Source organism: Pseudoliparis swirei, chromosome 5 (assembly GCF_029220125.1).
Source record: "Pseudoliparis swirei isolate HS2019 ecotype Mariana Trench chromosome 5, NWPU_hadal_v1, whole genome shotgun sequence".
NCBI lineage: Eukaryota > Metazoa > Chordata > Actinopteri > Perciformes > Liparidae > Pseudoliparis > Pseudoliparis swirei.
The window spans coordinates 11,030,333-11,050,749 of NC_079392.1; the positions used below are offsets into that span (position 1 = coordinate 11,030,333).

At 41.0% G+C, this 20,417-nt stretch overlaps 3 protein-coding genes across 4 annotated transcripts; 1 reads left to right on the forward strand and 2 right to left on the reverse strand.

The window, feature by feature from the left end:
• Window positions 1–3,300: 3,300 nt before the first annotated feature.
• Window positions 3,301–5,449, forward strand: rgs2 (regulator of G protein signaling 2). Its single transcript, XM_056414797.1, has 5 exons — window positions 3,301–3,395; window positions 3,503–3,592; window positions 3,979–4,040; window positions 4,256–4,422; window positions 4,548–5,449. Exons 1-5 carry the CDS (start codon window positions 3,301–3,303, stop codon window positions 4,740–4,742), a joined length of 609 nt encoding a protein of 202 aa, XP_056270772.1. The 3' UTR covers window positions 4,743–5,449.
• Window positions 5,450–8,826: 3,377 nt separating this feature from the next.
• uchl5 (ubiquitin carboxyl-terminal hydrolase L5) lies at window positions 8,827–15,231 on the reverse strand. Its single transcript, XM_056414903.1, has 11 exons — window positions 14,533–15,231; window positions 13,990–14,053; window positions 13,802–13,907; window positions 13,216–13,341; window positions 12,491–12,552; window positions 11,942–12,072; window positions 11,658–11,721; window positions 11,198–11,300; window positions 9,916–10,029; window positions 9,545–9,643; window positions 8,827–9,192 (listed from the first exon to the last, which is right to left on the reverse strand). The coding sequence occupies exons 1-11, from the start codon at window positions 14,606–14,608 to the stop codon at window positions 9,148–9,150; spliced, it is 990 nt and encodes a 329-aa protein (XP_056270878.1). The 5' UTR covers window positions 14,609–15,231; the 3' UTR covers window positions 8,827–9,147.
• Window positions 15,232–15,322: 91 nt separating this feature from the next.
• glrx2 (glutaredoxin 2) lies at window positions 15,323–18,137 on the reverse strand. Of its 2 annotated transcripts, none has more exons than XM_056414905.1 (4): window positions 17,954–18,137; window positions 17,001–17,061; window positions 16,447–16,623; window positions 15,323–15,842 (listed from the first exon to the last, which is right to left on the reverse strand). In XM_056414905.1, the coding sequence occupies exons 1-4, from the start codon at window positions 18,061–18,063 to the stop codon at window positions 15,702–15,704; spliced, it is 489 nt and encodes a 162-aa protein (XP_056270880.1). In that variant the 5' UTR covers window positions 18,064–18,137; the 3' UTR covers window positions 15,323–15,701. The 2 variants fall into 2 exon arrangements, with proteins under 2 accessions (XP_056270880.1, XP_056270881.1); XM_056414906.1 differs by lacking the exon at window positions 17,954–18,137 and adding an exon at window positions 17,195–17,947.
• Between the last annotated feature and the right edge of the window lie 2,280 nt (window positions 18,138–20,417).

Consider the following 20,417-nt stretch of genomic DNA (forward strand, 5'->3'; position numbering starts at 1 on the left):
GTTGTGAGAGGTTCATACAAAGAAGCTGTGTTCCTTCTTAGGTTGTTTTAACTTAAAGGATTTTAAGGTGTAGTGTGCTTGTATTTTCGGTATCTGGTATTTACAACAGGAAGAAACACATTTGATAATTCAGTCACGAGACTTGTTGCACGTACTTCGAGTCCAAATGTGGCTTTAGCGTAGTGCAAGTGAATTTCTCTTGTCCTCGGGAATCGTCGTCACGTGCTGAGTACAGGACAGCAGTGATTGTATATAATTATTGCTGTATTAATATACTGTATTTTTAACATGCATACATTTGTGTCCAGAAAAAATCCTTAATTGTTTTGGGCTGAGTGCATGCGCAGCAGCCATGGTGGTTCATAGTGGCATGTTATTCAGTCTGTAGTGCACACACAGAGGAGCTGTGGCGGTTTACTGAGTGCCTTGCAGACATGTCCTCTATGCTCTTGCCATCCTTTATATGTGTCCACCTTTTACTTCAGGCACTTGTTCGTGGTGCCGGTAGCTGCTAAACAGAAGTCGAGAGAGAGAGAGAGAGAGAGAGAGAGAGAGCTTTCTGATCCACAACTCTGCAAGCCAGTGCTGGAATCACATTCTGCGTAAAACCCTCTGGACAGACCTCGTGCCTCAGTGGAAACTTGGCTCTGCTCTTCATCCACTTCTAAACAGACGGCTGCTTACACACAGTCTGCACATCATCATAAACACACGGCGGTGAACGCCATGTTTTCACCCAGCAGAGCTCTGTTCTGGTGCGACCGAGAGAGAGAGAGAGAGAGAGGGAGGCCAGTGATAAACACAACAGGACACGGCAGGTGACGCACATGCATTATGGCAAAGATAATCTAGAACAAATGTGTTATTATGCTTTACAGTGTCCTATTCGTGAAATAATAAAAGCCCTTTTAGTTATTCTGGGATATGATGTGGAGGTCAAACTACTTTGTTCCCAGAATAAGGACGTCCCAGTGCTTAAATGGTAATCCCGTTTCTCAAGCAGAGACTGACAGGAAATGATTTCAAAAACAGTGTTCAGGTGATCTGCACAGTGCTCAACCAACCAGAGCATGCATTTGTCACATTTTAAAATGTCTTAATTTGTGCCCTTTTGTTTGTGAAATGTTGCAAAAGAACACATAACAAAGACTGTATGTGCTAATCACCATGCTGACAAATTGTACCTGCAATGGAAAGCAAACAAAGGGGGAATGATGTGGCTTACTCATCTACTTGGCACAAAAAGTGGACGTGCAGGTCTCAGATGTACCACAATTACACATTTGATTCATTTGACACACATGTGTAATAAGCGCCGGTCTGCACATGGCGATCTAGCTGTTTAAGTAATTAGACTGTAATCACCTCATGTGCTTTAATCAATGTGAACTGGTTCATGACAGTTATTTATTTTGACCCTGAAGACCTGGCAAACCTCTACAGCCAAAAGATTGGTTGTAGTTATGTGATATCAGTGGCCTGGTGACACAGGATTAATTACAGAGATTATTGGAAAATAGATCAAAGTGACAGGAGTCGTGTCGTGATGAACCTTCAGTGAGTCTTCTTCCTCATTTTGTTGTTGTTTTTTGCCTGCAAATTAAGTTATTAAATTATTCTCTTTTTGGCAGCTGTTTTTAACAACACAACAAAACAAGAAATTAGATTAACAAAGTAATCAATACTCCAAAAAGAATGAGCAGACAAAGTCAGTGACCAAAATTGGAGTCCCTTAACTATAATGATGGCAGGTCACAGCTCTCGAACTGTCAGCTATGCTAACCTTTAGCTAGCCTATCCGTTTCAGTCCTGGATATTAACCTCGCCAACAAATAACGACATCACTTCTGTCAATGAACAATGGTTGTTGTAGTTTTTTAAACTATTTTCTCTGTAGTCAAGCCGTGGAGTGTAGACACATCTGGTCTTTGTTCTTGAGCTGCATCATGGTCGGTTGTGGAATGAACACCTCAGCATCCATTGACTCTTCATTGCGCTTGCTAGTACACAACAGTCTTCCTGAGTCCCAAAGGGTTCCGTCGTGAAGCCGAGAGGTGCGTCTGCCATGTCAGTTGACGGTCCTCTCAGGGCCCGACGAACTGGCCTTCCACTTGGGTGCTCTCAGCGGGTTCCCATACACGGTTAGCTGTGCGCTGTGTGGCCACGTTAGCTCGCGGCTGTGACCAAACAACAACCAAGATGAGAGAGGAATATTGGACTTACGTTTGGACACTTGGACAAAATAGTAAACTTGTGATGTTTTCTTGTCTCCATTTGCCAAACCAAGAGCCTTATGTGTGTATTTTCAGTCCCACCAGCCCTCGAGTGGCCGAAAAATGCTGCTTCAACCACCCAGCCGAAATACATTTAGGCTACGTATCAAGGTTGGAGCCGAGTTGGAACTGGTTGACAGTTACATTTCTCAGATGTCTGGGTTACATCAAACTACCTCTCGACAGCCTGTCAGCGACGGGAAGATTTCCGACAGAGCACAGACGTCAGCTGAGAAGTAGCAGCTGTTTTGTTCTTCACAATCACATTCACACAGGTGTACCTTGATATCCTGACACGTCTCAGTGTTCTGCAGTTCAGTTGTTTTCTTTTTTTTAAACCCGTCGAGGCAAGAGGATATTGCATCATCATTTTTATGACAACCTGACACACTGTATTTCAACATCACATCCACACCCTGTGTGAGCAATTCATTGAATAGCATCACTGTAAGTAGTGTTGCAAAACAAAGTATGAATCAATGTCGACATCCGCATGGAAGACAGAAAAGGCACGTGCAAGGCTGAACGTGCCTTTTGAACGTGCATGTGGCGGGTGCTGTGTTTTTGTAGTTCTTTCCCTTCAGAGTATACTTTGTTTTCAAATGGTAAAATAAGTGGAAAGTAAGAGTATAGTAGAATTATTAGGGATACATATCAGAGCTTCTGCGATTTTGCTAAATGCTCTTAACATGTAAAAGACGAAAGAAAGAACAACACTAGAGAAAAGTTCCAATGACCCTGGCCATAACTCTATTTTAAGGAAAAGGACATCGAGTCTGCAATGTACGTCACATTGTGACCTTTCACTTAAAAATGGAGGCCCGCAGGATACGTTGAAAAGAACGAAGAGAACAACCTACCAATGCCTCGGGCCCTGAGACTCATAAGGGTAAGTCACTGTTTACACAGCAAGAGCCAATAATGTTGAGGCCCGCCTCCCCGCTCCTGTCACACTCCCGATCTTGGTCCGAGAGGGAAACTATAAAGTTGCCTGAGAAGTTGAAGCGGGAGGAGAGGAGATTGAACTATGAGAGGGAACTTTACTCGTGTGGCATCCAGAATCATGGCATTCACTGACTGTAGGACACCCGCGGAACTGTACACGGAGAGGAAGGAGATGAAGTGAGTTGTTGTTTAATTAGAAGGATGCAGGTTATGATGACCTTGTTAAAAAGATGTTGCTAAGAATTACACTGCCACCACTCTAATATGTGATTTCCTTTTTCCAGGAGTAAAAACTGGAGGAACAGAATAGGATTTTTCTTGAATAAAAACACTTCCCATTTGGTATTACATCTCAAGAAAAACAGATCTTACAGGTAAGACCTCTTTATTTTGAGGATTTTGACATACTTCTGCAGATCATGTTGTTTGTGCTTCATGTTTATTCAGTTGTAAATGTATAATTCAATTGTATATTACCATAAATGAGGTTTTGTTGATATGACTTCATTTCTGTCTCATTTATTGTCTAGTTTTGGCATTTCATATGTTTTATGTGTTTTAAGACTAAATAAAACCAGATCAGATCACTGTAATTTTAAGTCTAAAATAAATGATTTAACTCTAAATGAAATGCCATGTAATGTGAATTCAAATGAATTTCAATAGTGTTTACAAAAATGTATCTTTTTCATCAAATTAAAGATGTATTCTTCTTCCTGTACTTTTCTCATACATTCCATTCCATATCTTCTCCCCTCAGGCCGACTGCTGATGACGTGCAGCAATGGGCGCAGTCACTTGACAAACTACTCAGTCATAAATGTAAGCATTATTCACCGCACTATTGGCACATAAGTACATAAAAGGGTCTCAAAGGTTGCCCGGTAACCGTGCGCTAAACGAAGGCCCTTTATTGGCCTCATTAAATGAAAGCCGTAATGGCTTTATCACGCACGTGTCCTTACATTAATGCGCATGGCGTGGCTCATATGACCCACCTTTTTCTTGAACACTTCCTCTCGTCGTTCCTCCCGCAGATGGAAAAACTGTGTTCCGTATCTTTCTGAAGTCGGAGTTTTGCGAGGAGAACATTGAGTTTTGGTTGGCCTGCGAGGATTTCAGGAACATCACGTCGCACAAAGAGCTGGCGTCCAAGGCCGCCGGGATGCACGAGGAGTTCATTAAAGACGAAGCTCCCAAAGAGGTAACAGCTGCCATTGAATACAAGACACAAACAAGTTGTTGGATCGCTTTAATTAAATTTTCCAAATCAGAATTCATTACCTTCAAAAGTCCGAGGCTCACAATGGTTGTTTCTTTGGGTCACAGATAAACCTGGATTTCCACACAAAGAACGCCATCTACCAGAACCTCCTCGAGCCCACCGCGACCAGCTTCCTGGCCGCCCAGAGGAAAGTCTACAGCCTGATGGAGAACAACTCCTACCCCAGATTTATCGACTCCGACCTCTACAAGGAACTGTGTGCCGTTGCCAGGGGAGAGGGCAAGCGCATTAAGTCCTAGTCAAACTAAACCCCCTCCCCCCCCACTCCCGAAGTCATTTGTTTACCGCTGCTACCGTGTGAATAGACCGCTGATGATGTTCATCCCGAGCACCGCCTTGGGATAATAGACCTCAAAAATGCAAACGCTCAGCGTAAACAATGAATAATGCCAAAGCGGAGCCGTGTTTTTTTAAGTCCGTCGTGCTGAGAGCCCATCGGGATGCGACACGCTGCCCTAGGCGGTGCACAGGAGCGTTTCTACCAGATGGGATTATTGTTACATTTCCCTCACAGGGCCATTACCTGCACTTTACCCCCGCTGTGTTAACATTTTGGGAAATGATGCGTTGGCGAAAGATTCTGTCGAAGTGCAACCGCATTCAAAGCAGAGCTGACTGTCGTAACACTTTCCACTTTGCCGACGATGCCGTTGGAATGTATTTACGTGCCGGCATCCACTTGAAGACTTTGCACAGCTGCCACTAAGTGGTTGTAACTGCCATGTTGCTCTTTTGGATTTGCTTTGCATCTGTTTACACAAAAAGTGCAATTTGTACTTTTTTTCGGATACGATTCACAATTTGTATTGGGCCCAACGCTACTGGGACACTTGTTACGCGTTGTAGATATATTGCATACGTTGAATGTGACATTAAGTCGACAGGCAGCTGGACTGCTCAAGAAATAAAATATGTATCTGAATTAAATGCAAAGATGTCAAAAAGTTGTTGACTTGGAAACAGTGTGTGGAACTAAAGTCGTTTAAGCTCGGGGACCTTAATCGATATGGAAAGCTTCACCCACATCTCATGCTCTAGTTTACTCCTAATGTACTGGTCAAATATCTCCATTACTGGTAAGTCAATACTGAACTGGTCATTTACGTAAAACCTGCGTCGACAGACGCAGCAGCGGAAACCAGTTTAAACAGAAAACCTCTTCAGTTGAGATGACACGTCAGTTGTTTCCACACAGTTGCTCATTTACACATCCTGCAGATACGGAACCCCATGAGTGTTCATTTGGAGTCATGTTTATGGGCCACCTGGCAAACTTCAAGTCCAATACTCACTCTCTTTTTAACTCATCAACTGGTCACCATCTTAGTCTTTAAATGAACAGGTGTGCGCCTTTCACAACCACGTCCCCTCGGTCTAATTAACCCACGGAGGACTCCAATCAAGGTGGAGGGAAGCCTCAGAGGTCATCACGATAAATGGGAGGAGCCTGAGGGCCACGTTTAAAATAAATTATTATTTGATTGCAAACATTTCTAAAATCCAGTTGGGGCTTTGTCACCGTGGGGTAGCGTGTAGGTTGATGTGGGAGAAACATAGTTTAAACAATATTAGCGAAATGCTGCAAGTAAAAAACAAAGTAAAAAGTCAAGAGGTCTGAACTCATTTATATAACAAAAGTGCTGAATGAATATACAGGACTGTCTCAGAAAATTAGAATATTGTGATGAAGTTCTTTATTTTCTGTAAAGCAATTAAAAAAACAAAAATGTCATGCATTCTGGATTCATTACAAATCAACTGAAATATTGCAAGCCTTTTATTATTTTAATATTGCTGATTATGGCTTACAGCTTAAGAAAACTCAAATATCCTATCTCTAAATATTAGAATATCATGAAAAAGTATACTAGTAGGGTATTAAACAAATCACTTGAATTGTCTAATTAACTCGAAACACCTGCAAGGGTTTCCTGAGCCTTGACAAACACTCAGCTGTTATAAATCTTTTTTTTTACTTGGTCTGAGGAAATATTAAAATTTTATGAGATAGGATTTTAGAGTTTTCTTAAGCTGTAAGCCATAATCAGCAATATTAAAAGAATAAAAGGCTTGCAATATTTCAGTTGATTTGAAATGAATCCAGAATGCATGACATTTTTGTTTTTTAAATTGCATTACAGAAAATAAAGAACTTTATCACAATATTCTAATTTTCTGAGACAGTCCTGTATACCAATGAAATGCCTAACTCCCTGTTAAGGACTAATGTGTGCCTCAGACAGTCATCAACGATCTTGTTTATTGTTAAAGCATTTTTGAAACTCAGAAAGCCAGGACTTTAGAATTCCAAAAACTATACGCGCTTTGCATGTGTGGTTCAACAAAAGGTCAGACGCATCCACATGCCGAATGCCAACATGTTTTGTTTTTGGGAGACAGTGCGCTGGATGTTCGTTTGCAAAACAAAAACAACATTCCTCATTTTCTGGGGACATTGAATTCCTTTCTGAGCAGCTGACGTCTGCGCAGCTCGGCTCCCTCGGCGTGTGAGCAGGCCGACAGCTCCGGCTCTCTCCTCGGGGGCCCGTGGCCCCGCCGTCGAGGCGTAACGGGTTATATTTTTACACCAGCAGCTAGGAAACCGTTTGCTCCGCTGGCCTTCGGGTTAAAAGTAATGGATCTTGAACGCAAATAATCCCAAATACCCAACATGTTCTCGTTATTCCCCAGAGGATTAGGACTACGGACCACGGTGATCCCCACCAGTCATTTTTTTCTCCCAGCACCACCATGGTTGACATTTGTGCTTTTAAAGTGAACTGTCTAAACACCCGTTGCGTGGACTGTCATTAAACCCAGTAAAGACGCCCACATGCTCCTCAGAATAAGCTGCATTACCTTTGGTGACCTCTCAATTGTTCATGTACTGCCACCATCACATCGAAATGTCATGTTGCCCTACTTTGGTTTATGACCAAATAACGGCAAAACCAATAAAGTGAGCATGAGAACATGCTAAACCACAACGGTGTCAACCGGGTAATCATCACACCTGCGGAACATCAGCATTTAGCGCACAGCAGTCCATGAAGACACTTAATGTCAGTCAGTCATTGTGAATTTGAATACTTGGGACTGTTGGTAAAAAAATCAAACCACACCAAGTAATTCCAACTTTGTTGACATTTTAATAAACTACAAAACAACTTTGCAGAAAACAGAAGAAACAAATGATATACATTATTTTCAGGCTTCGTGTTATGTCGAGGACTTTTTGCTCGTCTGGTGTGGAACTGCAGCTCATACGGGCCTCCAAAGCCCTCCGAGGCCCTCGATGTGATGAGCTGTACAAATAAACTTCCCATGACCTTCAAAGTAGAAGCCAACGCAACACACACACTCAGGTGCGCGTGCTATGTGGGGATTTTCTTAAACGTCATTCTTTTTTTTGTAGTGTCTGAGATTAGTTGTGTGACCTCATCTGAATATTTGTAAAAAAAAAAAAAGTTAAAAATAGCAACAAAATTACGTGACAATCGCCGTGTGGGATGACAGCAAGGCAGTGACAGTATTCATGGACACCCTGCGGAACCGGAAAAGTCACCCTGAATGCTTGTTTTCTTATCCGCGGGTCCTGATAACAAAACAGACACACACTGTTCCGTCTCGCTCTGAGGCGGTAGTAAAATCTGTTGGTTTCCATTTGTTGCTATGAAGGATCTTGGCAACAGACTACTGGGACCAGATCCAAGAAATGCTTAAGGTGTGTGTGTAAATAGAGAAGCCCAAAATAGAAAAAGGACCACGTTCCACTTCGGTCATGAGACTGCAGATACGTCAGACTACGCAGGCCTTTCGACGAGTGTTGTGTTCAAATACCCGTAAATCAGCAGAGTGTTGTTCCTTAGTCCAGTACAGTCACATATTCAAAAGTCACGAAATGTGTTCCAGTAGTTTCTTAACGAAGCACTTATGAAGTACTTGGCAGTACTTGGCGTGCACTCATCGGGACGAAAGGTTGAGCACGGATTAGAGAGCAACATCATTTCAAAAGGTTTCATATTTATCTCGTCAAACACATGAACTAATACATTAACATCGGACACACAAAAGAAGAAAAAGCTTTAGCAGACTTTTTGTAATGTACTGTAAAGCCTGTATTCTTCCTGTTTTACCAGTAGGTGGCAACAAAGCTCCACCACGAAGTCTGACTTCAGAACGGATTCATCTGTGGGGAGCATTTAGATTTAAAAAAATGTAATACAATACTTCAAATGAGTCAATAATTGAAAACATTGAGAGAAAAAAAGAGAGCAAACTGCTATTAATCTAAATTCAGTACATTAAAAGCACAACTTCACAAACATCTAGACATTTTATTATGAAAATAAGACAGAACATGCTTTGAGCACATCATTCCTTCTATCATGCAGTCGAGCTGATGGACACACAATGAGAGGATTTTGCCGTACAGTCTCTCTGCTACACCTGCGGTGCAGCTCTTAGTGTCTGGATGGTTCACCGCGGTCAGGAAGTGCTGCAGACCCTCCACGGCCAGTAACATGAACTTGACCGATGATGAACAGTATCTGTATGTGTCTCAGTGATGAAAGGTGACTGTTGCTCTGGATGCGTGTGATTAGAGGCTTTTCTATTGGAAGTGTGTTGTTGTTGTTGTGTCGTTTACTTGGCCTCCTGGGCTTTTTTGGCAATCTGTTTCTCCTTTGCCTGGTGAGAAGAAAACAAAAACAAAATAAACATTTGCATTTCAATTGAATTACTGGAGTTGATTAAAATCTATCTAAAGCTTGTGAGACATTGCCCTCTAGTGGACAGAGTAAACACTGAAGCTGAAATGTAATGGCAATTTTATTGTGCTTGTTGATCATTTTTGAGAACGTCGACATTGAACCAAGACATCCATTATTCATCCACGAGAGTCGCTTAAAACTACAAGAGATCCCATTAAAATAATGAAGAGGAATACCAGACGATGCTTCAGAATGCCAAGCCACTCAAGTCTTACAGGCATGCAAAGTCAAGTAATGATAAAGAAAGCCTCTGAAAGAATAGCAAGTACCTTCTCCACCAAAGGTATTAGCTGTTGGTACTCTGCCAGTGTCTTCAGTAGCTCCATGATGAAAGGAAGATAGTTGTGCTTTCGCCGAATGTTTTCAATCTGTGAAAAAAAGGAGAAGAAAAAAAACATAGATCCCACAAGTGGAGGAAAACTGGGCATGAGTGAAATTAAAAATACCTCTTACATTCTGAGGTGGCTGCAGTAAGCACAGCCTCGACATTCACGATGTGCTTGTGGTTACTCGAAAGTCCCACCCTCCCGCACCCCCAACAGGAAAAATACACTAGCCGTACGGACCGTTTTTCTGCATTCATGTCACGTCATGTAATAAAGCATGGAGAAGTAGGGAATGTGCTGCTTGAGAAACCCACCTTATATCTTTTAAGTTTCTGATTTTCCTCTTCAATAAGGAGCTGGTACTTGGCAATCTCGGACTGGATGGAGCTAAGAAACGTGCTGCTCTGGTCCGTGTCCATCGGTTCATCCTGGGAACACAAAGAGGGGGAGCATTGGTATTGTTAAGACACTTGCAGAGTGTGATCGCAATATACATATATATGTGTGTGTGTGTGTGTAGTTGTATTAACTAAACAAGACAATAGTGAATAGAAGGCAGCAAAAATGTTAGACTCCTTTAACATGGTTGCATGCTGGAAGTTAAGCCTTGTGTTTGCTGACCTCTAGTGGTTAAATGCTCCAGGTTGCTGCAGTTATGCCGACAGGGGTCAGGGTGTGATCAGGTATACCTTAACATGACTGAGAGCACACTTCCACCAACACTTGGTAATGACGCTGGGTTTGGCGTCAGGTGTAACAAGATACCCTTCAACCAAAATCAGGTCAGTGAAGCAATAATTTTTTGTTTGGGGTAACATATCTGGGTTTTTGCCTTCATGCAATATATAAATATTCCCAGAGTTCTTATTGGAAATCCCTGACTTCCTGTTTTGAGTACTTGTTGATATTTAGTTGTATCTCATGGACCTCAAACTTCTTCCATTTGGGAAAAAAGATTATAGATTGCATCATTACACTAGATTTAATTGTAAATGGCTTAATCGTATTAGACACATTGAGTGTGAGTATGTATGTGTGTGTGTGTGTGTGTTTGGTGTATGAAGGCAAATTAGTGTCAAAATCCGAGAGCGCAATTGAGAGCCACGCGCACGCAAATCAAACATCAAAAAAGTGTAATTAACTTTGACGAGCACTTTTACATCTCGCTTGTGAGTAATTACTTATTCTTTTTGACAGTAAGTGGGCGGTACCAGTCACCATTGTATCTCTACATCTAATTGGTTACAATCCTCATCTCTGGATTGGCTGGATATCTATCACACCCGACAGCTAGTGATGTAAAAGCACTCGTCAAAGTGATGTAAGCGTGGATCTTGTTTGTGTTCTCGGAATATGACAATGATTTGCCTTAATACTGCTGCACAAAAATGACGTGACAAACTTCCCAAACAGAATACTGGATTGAGTCTCAAAGAAAAGTCAGATTTCATAAATTGGAGGACATATCCATGTGCTCAAGAAAAGAAGGGGGTTAAAAGTGCAGACATCTCATGCAGTTCACATGCAGGCTCCTCACTGAGAGATGGGAAAAGATATATATTATTCATTGTCATGTCTGCACTGGACTCAGCTCACCTCAGTAAGCTGGGTCTGAAGCTCTGCGATTTTTCTCTCGTATATCATCTTTCTGTCAGACACAATGGCCATGAGGTTGAATCGGATCTCTCCTTCACTGTATCTGAAGAGGGCAATAATACAGTTTTAATAAGTGTTGAAGGGTGCACTGATCAGAAAATCACTGTCGTAAAGTATTATATACAGATATCTAACATCTGTAGTATATACAGAGAATGTACTATCTTTGCTTCATAAGTAAATAAATTATCAAATTAAATTGAATGAGACCGATGACAGAAGTTGTCTGCAAAAATAAATTCTGCACGACTGCTTTCCATTAATTATCTCTTAATTGTCTCACTACTCATTGTCTTAAAATAAAGTAATAAAGGGATTCATTAAAAGCATGTACATCAGAGTGATCGAAAGCATCTGGTTAACCTAAGACTTGGCGAGAATTAAAACAAAAGACATTTACTTCTGTATTCTTTTCTCGATCACTGGGCGAACTGCGCTGATCCAGTCGTCCTGGTTGCATGTACCTGGTGAAAAACACAGACGGGGACAAATAATACTGCCGGTATCCGTAAACACAATAACTGCACAGAATGTCCGTTTTAGGGGAAAATGGGCCAGAGCCAACGAGTCAAAATTCAGCTGCGCTTTAGAGAACCTCACAACGAGTGACATCACTGCCAACGTTGGCTCTGAAACCGTAAAGCAATAAGACAAAAATAACAAAATGACTTTTATTCTGCTTACCCAGGTCAATTGGACCCTCTCGAAGTCCATCCAGCTCGTATAGTCTCCCGTTTACCGGAACATAGCTCACAAAGTGAAATGCGTCTTCGTCCTTTGCTGACGACTTGGCATCAAATTCAAACATTTGCTGTCTGAAAAGAGAAGAAAAAAAACAAGTACAGTTATAAGATCAACATCAAAGATAATTACCATGATCACACAGACACTTGTAGATGCTGTTGTTTTGGCTATCAGACACGTAGGGATGTTGGAATGCACTCTCATCCAAGAAAACTATAACTCCTGTCAATACATTTATGTGACGTACATAATGTTCCATTAAAAATTGGATCACTAAGCAGGTAGTGAAAATGCCACGAGCGACGAAAAACTAAATGTTTCTAAGAGAATAGGCACTGAAAACTTTTCGTGGGTGACCAACGAATGACCCTGCCTCACATTAGCTTGTTTCACAAACTGGGCCACTCACTTTTTACAGACTATATATTGCATGAAGCCAATCAAACAGACTTTTCCCCCCCGCTGGATGTGATGTGAGGAGGAGCTTACCTGGCAAAGCTGTTGTGAACTTGTCGGATCACTTCGGAGTTGCTAAGAGCCAAACCTTTCATCTGAGGAGAGCGGGAGGTGCAGGATTATAATGCTGACTGTATAACTCTTCAAAATTGCAGCAGCATTATGAAAAGCTCCAAGGAACACATTAGTATATATTCCCCTTTATAGTCACATGCCATGCATACAATTTGTTCGCAATGAGTTTCAATGTCTATATAAAAAAATTACAAAATCTTACAAATATTACTATTTTGCTTGCTTAGAAAATATACCGATTTTTCTGAGCAGTGAGTCCTCTCCTGGTTTCCTGCTTCGTTAATTGGTGCCATTCTAAAACTGGTTTAGACTCAAATAAATATATAAAAGACAACACAAAGCATCTCAGTCAAGGCAGAAGAAGCAGATCTAGATGGAACTTTTTTTAAATCAAAGAAGTTGAGCATAAAAAAACCCCTCCTGCCTGGATCTTTTGAACATTTAATGGACAGAAAACATTGTCATCAAGGTAAGAGGATGAAACTGTCCAATAACCGTGAGTTGTGCAATGGTCCAAAAAGGAAAGCTTTGTTTTTGTTAATGCATGGAGCAATTATTACGTATTTGAGTTACAAGCCAAATACTGGCATTGCTTAAGTTAAAAAGGGAAGGTTAATTGTATTCAATAAATATATCTATATATATCTATTTTTGGATTCAAGAGAAAAATACCACAAACGTACAGCAGCGTCGAAACTCTGTGAAAACTCTCTGAACTCTGTCAGCGTGTCTCCAACCAGCATGTCAGAGTGGGTGCAGTTGAGCAGAACGCTGACTATTGCCTGGGTGGCACAGGCGTTGTTAATGACCTGAAAAGACACAGATGAAACACTCAATGAGTTGGACAGTTGTTAAGAGAGCCCACACATTATACCCACAGTCATTCAAATATTAAAACCTCTAAAAGGTGTAACGATTGATGAATTATCGGTTTTCTGCAAGTCCGTGTGTTAATACGCATGTCCAGATCAAGAAAGATCTTCCTTTCATAATGTAAGAAAACATGTCAGAGTGAAGAGAAACATCTTGGCACTTTGTTGTGGGCTGTGGGCTTAATGTTTTAGTAATGCCATTGAATAAAGACGCACAACTATTTATTATAAAACTCATTGTTATGAACTTTGAACTATAGATCATGTCTTCAAATTCCACAGAACCATATGGTGACACCCAAGTTGGCAGAATGTTATTCATACTACAGCTGCAAAATAAAGGCTATTGCTAATATTACAAATAATATAAATAGTGAAATGACAAAGCTACGTCTACCTGTTTTGCAAAGAAGATTTCGTCGAGCCTTGAATCCTGAACGATCGATCCTGCAGGCTCCTCGCCCGGCTGCCACTTAAACAGGAAAATCAGCCCATGAACTGGTCTGGAACCGAGGAGAATCATGTCAAATACACATACAGTGTCTTAAGACGTTCATTGTAATGAAGCTCCGGGTATTAACATACTTCAAGTTGTCAAAGTTCTCTGGCTCCATGCTCCATATTTCTTCAACCTGGGCGCCTTTGCAACCTGACGAGGACAGCACACAATTATGTATCCACACTTGTAAATGCAAATGTTGAAGTCAGGTCCAACAAAGACGCGGTTGACAAAACGTCCACGAAGTGAGCCGACGTTCCCACTGGCGCGTTAGTCTGCGGAGCGAACCACAACACATGCCATTCACGCGCCGTTGTTTTGAACGCTGAGTAATGCTAGCTAGTGAGCTCGTCTAATTGAGTTAGCTCGGGCTCCCCAATTATTACGTCAAACTTTTTTATTCTTTACAGGATGCAACGTTTGGGTGGTCATTTACACTACAACGTCTGGAGTATTTGTGTTTTATCTGTGTGGCATGTTCCTGAATCCAGCGTCGGAGACGCAACAACAGCTCATGTAGAAGTTGCAGTTAGCTTGACAGCCGCTAGCTAACGTTAGCTTGCGCTGCCCGTGAGCCTCGGTGCAGTGAATAAGCGGCTGGCACCGCGTTCAGAGAACCGGTCACTCACCGAAACCCTTTATCAGTTCCGTGAACACGCCCGGGTCACTCTCCATCAGACACCACTCTCCTGCGCTGCCGGCCATTGTTTACAATGTTGTTTGTTCAACCTACGGTGCACATACACAAGGTGCTAGTGTCCTAGCTTAGCAGTGCCTGCTAGTCAAGCTAATTTCAATGAAACACTGGAGTAACCTCGACGTGCTGCCGTGCGACGTGAGCAATATGGGATGCACGCGCTTTATTGCACAGCGCATACCGTTGGGGAGAAAGAGATATACATACATTCCTTCAAACACATTGGCAACAAACATCTCTTTAGCAATATACACGTATCGACATTTTAAAAGAGGAAACAAAAAGAGGGAATTACCTATTATCATCTAAATGTAGACCTCTTGTGAACTAGATATAACACCCGCCCGCCTAAGACGACGGGGTATGACAAATGCAGTACTACAGTAAAACCGCAAAGCCATGGAAGGCTGGCGGTGGATTTTCATTCATATTTATTAATAAAAACATTCTTGGCAATAATAAAACAATTGTGTTTTTTTATACACCCTGCATTGATCTTTACATTCATAACACTGACCAGCATCAGGATCTATTAGATTATTCTCAGACCCCAGTAAACCAACCATTTTCCAGATATCAAAGAAAAAGAGCTTTTGCTCAAATATCAAGAAAATTAAATTGCGATGCTTTGAAAACAGATTAATAAAAAAAATAGTAATTTCATGCAAATAATGAACATTTCTCATTACTATGCAATGTTAAAATAAATGTGCATTAAAATGTGCAAATCATACAAATATCCAGTTTATTTCATCTTGAAAGACACAAATAATGAGTACGTTATCCAACTGGCAATAAATCACAAACCAACGACGTTCACAGTTTGATGATGCTGAGAGTGATCATGTTTTTAAATAAATGTAATATTGTTCAATAACACCACCATGCAGATGAGAAGTAGTTCCACAGATGTTGTTTAAAAGTTGGCAGCTTTAAAAAGAATACTGTACACCCCTGCATGTAAAACTAAGTAGCCTTACATCAAGTACCAAATGGACTTTGACAAATAAATAACATGCTCAGGCAATGTTTGACTTGCAGCACGAGATCAAGCAAACATTTCATAAATACAGGATTGAAAAAAACTCCGAGAACGGTTAGTCATCTGGCCGTCTCGAACTGTCCGCTGCCCGATCCGGGAGCACACTGTTCGATCAGGGGCAGCAGCTTTCCCTGCTGATAGAGTTGTTTGGTGTCAGAGCCACCCCCGATGCATTTGCCATTAATGAAGACTCTCGGCACCTAAACACAGTAAATCAGGTTATGACATAGTGTTTACAAAATAAATTAGGTTTAGTGCAGTGTTGTACATGAATACATTTTTTGCTGCCATGATAAATATCGGTTACAATTGTCATAATTCGTGTCAACTTTCCTCAACATGTTTCTAAAGGAGCTGCCCCGAGCTTGGGGAGAAGCATATTTTAAGTATCGGATTCGATATGGAAATCGGATCGAGGCCAACAAAAACTTGATTGTGACAACCAATATTTTATTATAGAAAAATATTATAATATAATATAATTTAAGTCGTATTCAAATTATCATTAGTCAACAACAATTTATATTAAATTTATATATTTTCCATCATTAAAGACCATAGTCTGACAAAGATGCCGCTTTATCTTGACTCAGATTCTGCTATATTGAGTCAAGATAAATTCCAGAGTCTTCGCTACAGTCCAAACAAATCCTATAGTCACTTCATCTAAATGTAACTTAAATGCAGAGTTGCTCAAATAAACGAGCTGCATGTTTTGATTCTTATTTAAGTAGAGGCTGAAAAAACAGACTGCGAAAGTTCTCTCAAATTCATATCACTCAAATCCCAAAAGGAGGCTCTTACCGTTCTGGCACCGGTTATCTGAGCCAAGGCCTCTTGCACTCCCCTCCCATCGTTGTGCTCATCCAGTTCGACCGCTTTGTAGGTGGCACCAATTTCATTGAACACATTCTTGGCCATTTTGCAATAAGGACAGGTAGTCTTGGAAAATATCACAACACAGTTCTGCGATACCATCTCCTGAAAGTTTAGGCAAAAACATTTATTAAATAGCAGAACACCACAGAAACAGACTAGGCCTCAAGCGAGTTACTAAGCAAGAGGTGAAAGGGATCTTAACCGTGCCTTTTTATATGAAGTGTTCCCATGATTAATGTTTAGTGAGAGGGTCCACTTCATAACGGATTTCTGACTAACAAGAGACATTCAAAATTGAAGGTAATACACTGGAATAAACTGAAAGAAGCCAAGAAACACAGTTGACTGCAACGTTTAGGAATGCTGGTGGTTGCGGATTTGAATGCCAAATGTATCAGATGCAAACAGTAAAACTAAATAAAAAAATAGGTTGTAGAAAGATTCAAAGCATTAGCCAACAGATTCAAGCCTCCACTTACCTTAACATACTGCACACAGGATGTGCTGGACAGAGCCGGGGAGGATGTGAAATTCCCCATCCTGAAAAAGACAAACAATCACAGTATTGGAGTGTGCAGTATGTCAAGGCATTTGGCGTACTCCTTGTACATCTCAATCTAACTAACACACACTACGAGGGTTGACCCCCCTCAAAGCAGGTTTGTGCAATAACCTCGGAAACATGAAGATATCACAGGAAGAGACACATGTGAGGCCAATAATTAGCATCGAAATAATGAAAAACTGGAGGACAATTGCTGGTCTGAAAATACCCATCTCCACCGTTACAGTCGGAGACAACGTTGCTGATTTCACCACGTCTCAAATGTGTGTTTCTCTACTTTACACCACATGGCAGTACGGTTTACGCGCTGCAGGTAATCCGGGATTAGGAGTGCACGTGCTCTTTACTTGGCACGAGCAATTAACTCAGATTGGATGTTGACATGCGTCTCATTAAAACGTCATTGTGAATTAGGTGCACTTGTTTCAGTTTAATCTAAACGTGTGTAAAGTCTCGACTACCGCAGGACGGGTGGAAGATAACGGAGCTAGCATGGCGTTAGCTAGTTGACAGCTAAGGCCAACACCAGCATGCAAATTATCAATTTTGACTTTGTTTTCATTAAATAATGCATTGTTATTGGATGACATTCATGCCGAATTTTCCGGAAGACTATATTGAATGGTAAACGGTTAAAGACATTTGCGTGTGGCACTTTTAAATCCATTAAAACTAGAATGTTAAAGAGTATAGCACCAAGTTAAAACACTGGATTAGCTTTACGTTAGCTTTTCCTTTTCCGACCGATAAACGGTGTCACCGGCAGCGGAGCGTGGCTAACGTTAACGACACGTCTTTATTTATTTCATACAACTTTTAAGTGGGCTAACGTCAGCAATAAGTTGTTGTCAAGTTAGCCAGAATGACCTTCGGCAGCCGGTCCATGTCACCCTGGGAAGACATCCTGCTCGAGCCAACACGGACAAAAAAGAAAACATGGCGAAAAAAGAATCGCGCTGTTGGCCTGGATAAAACATGCGGCTAGTGTACAAACAGTTCGGAGTTCACACACCACCCCTGACTGTTACTGTACGGCTGATTTCGACCCTTGTTTACACTGTTTATGTCAGAAGCCTACCTTACGTGACCACCGGAAGTAGTTGCCGACGCATGCCGGAGTTTGAAATACGCCCACAACGTCAACGTGACCAACGCAGTTAAATATAAATTATTATCATTTTTCCCCGGCTCTGATTTTGATAATTTTTCGGCTAAATATTAGATGTAGTGCGATTTTTATGACACAGCATATTTAATGTATGTTAAACTGGAATCATTGTATTTATACCTCAGAGTGTGTGTGCATTTGATATATACAGTACATTTATATCATGCATGTATGCGTATATATATATATATCTATATCTATATATATATATAGATATAGATATATATATATGTATGTCTGTATGCTACAGTATGTATGTCTGTGTGTGTACTCAAGGTACATGGTCAAAACAGAAACAATAAAAGTAATACCGATATAAACAAGGCAGATAGATGAAATGCCAGTAAGTTTGGCGTGGGGTTTGGGGTTTAAGCGGCTAGGTTGTGAGGAGCTTTGTTTATATTTAGGAGAATACCAAATATGTGTATTTGAAGTGAAGCACTTTACATTTATATACTCGCTTGGGTTTTTTCTTTTCTTTTTTCAAAGCTAAGCGAGAATATGTATTTAAAGTGCTTAAGTGAGAATGGAACTCCACCATCAAAGAGATCTGCAATTTTTGACCTGGAATGGTTTATACCTGACACAAATCCTGAAATGTTATGAAAGGCAGAGGAGAATGAGAATAGAGTTCAAATACCGGCTCACAGAATGAATACACATGATAAAAGACAGAGGATTGTTCCAACTGATCTCTACAACCTCAGTTCTTTTAGTCAGGCTGCGCTTCAACATCAAGGTGGAGTCTTCATCTCCCTTGCTTTGATTTAAGAACTTAAAACCTTTCCCTTCGCATAAAAGTGGTTCCTTTTGGGAGAAGACTTTATCCATCAGCTTCCCAATCAAGTGTGTGTCTGTGTGTGCGTATGGGCGTGTTTAAGATTTAGATTAAGTTGAGGGTAAGGGTTACAGTCCTCTCGACTCCACTCTCAGTGATATCCAGAGGACAGAGTGCAGTACCCGGGTAGGACGAGAGGAGGCAGACTGTTTCCATCAATGATGCTCGGCGCTCAAACATCTAGTTAAATGTGATGGGAAATGTTTCCCTGACGTTGAACATTTTATTTTAAGATGCCAATCATATTGCCCAGATAACTCTTTGTTGATTCTGTTTCCATTCCTCCTAATGCTAGTAACACAAAACCTAAATGCACAGGAACTACTGTATTGTTTTTATTTGTAGCAAATGGGCTACAATTGTGCGTGCATGCATGCGTGCGTGCGTGCTACACGAACCAACATAACCTGTGATGGGGTTATCGTGCCTTCACCTATCGTTAGTCATGGGGCAAGAGTAGAAATGAGTCCCAGAGGCTGGCCAAATGTTGCCATGGCAACGGTAACCCCTCACTGACCTCTGAATGGAGTCTTATCATTAAATTATCTATTACTGAATAGAAAAAGAGACAAATCCTCCATTACTGGTCATTGTAGAGGCACACTGAGCTCTTTCTGGTTTGTACACAACTGCCCTGTATTATTTCTCTCTTCCAGCCGTAAAAAGACCAACCTGAGGCACACATGCTGAATAGCCTTGCCTAGATAGATAGATAGATTTAGATAGATCGATATATACTTTATTAATCGCCAAGGGGAAATTTGTCTGCCACATACAATGACAACAGGCGTATACTAAAAAGTGACACAAATTGTAAAGCAATACCATTGTGTGTAACATTTCAGGGACAGTTAGGAAAATGTGCACGCTCCCCCTCATGTAAAACAGATTGGTAATGAGGCATGGGAAAAACATTTCAAGCTACAATGAAATTCTGACATCTGGAACTGACATTTATTGACAAATTGTTGGTGGTCGTAATCGCACCACCGTGCCACTGAGCCATCTAATTTGTAATGCCACTGCTATACAGTCTCCTGATATAGAACGCACCCACGTACACAAGACCCAAGCACATTTAATATGCCTACCGTTGTGCAAATTGCTAATATGCGATAGAGATAACTCAATTTGCCAAAATGGACAGCCCTCAATTTGCCAAAATGGACAGCCTTACATTAAGAATAGATTAGAGGGAGGATCAGGTCAGGACTATATCAGGAATGCTTTTTAGAAAATGTACTCGTTTGCTGTGGATAATTTGTCTTTGCAGAAGACTGCGCAGCCATTAGTGTGATCTATATTACACATCTCATTGGCATCAG

Coding starts and splice junctions, on each gene's coding strand:
- rgs2 (XM_056414797.1), top strand. CDS start 3,301: ATGAGAGGGAACTTTACTCGTGTGGCATCCAGAATCATGGCATTCACT. Junction 3,593..3,978: donor AAGAAAAACAGATCTTACAG/GTAAGACCTCTT, acceptor TTCTCCCCTCAG/GCCGACTGCTGATGACGTGC. Junction 4,041..4,255: donor CAAACTACTCAGTCATAAAT/GTAAGCATTATT, acceptor TTCCTCCCGCAG/ATGGAAAAACTGTGTTCCGT.
- uchl5 (XM_056414903.1), bottom strand. CDS start 14,608: ATGGCCGGCAGCGCAGGAGAGTGGTGTCTGATGGAGAGTGACCCGGGC. Junction 13,342..13,801: donor AAATCTTCTTTGCAAAACAG/GTAGACGTAGCT, acceptor GTGTCTTTTCAG/GTCATTAACAACGCCTGTGC. Junction 11,722..11,941: donor AGAGGGTCCAATTGACCTGG/GTAAGCAGAATA, acceptor GTTTTTCACCAG/GTACATGCAACCAGGACGAC.
- glrx2 (XM_056414905.1), bottom strand. CDS start 18,063: ATGTTTTATCCAGGCCAACAGCGCGATTCTTTTTTCGCCATGTTTTCT. Junction 16,624..17,000: donor CCTGTGTGCAGTATGTTAAG/GTAAGTGGAGGC, acceptor CTAAACTTTCAG/GAGATGGTATCGCAGAACTG. Junction 15,843..16,446: donor AGATAACCGGTGCCAGAACG/GTAAGAGCCTCC, acceptor TACTGTGTTTAG/GTGCCGAGAGTCTTCATTAA.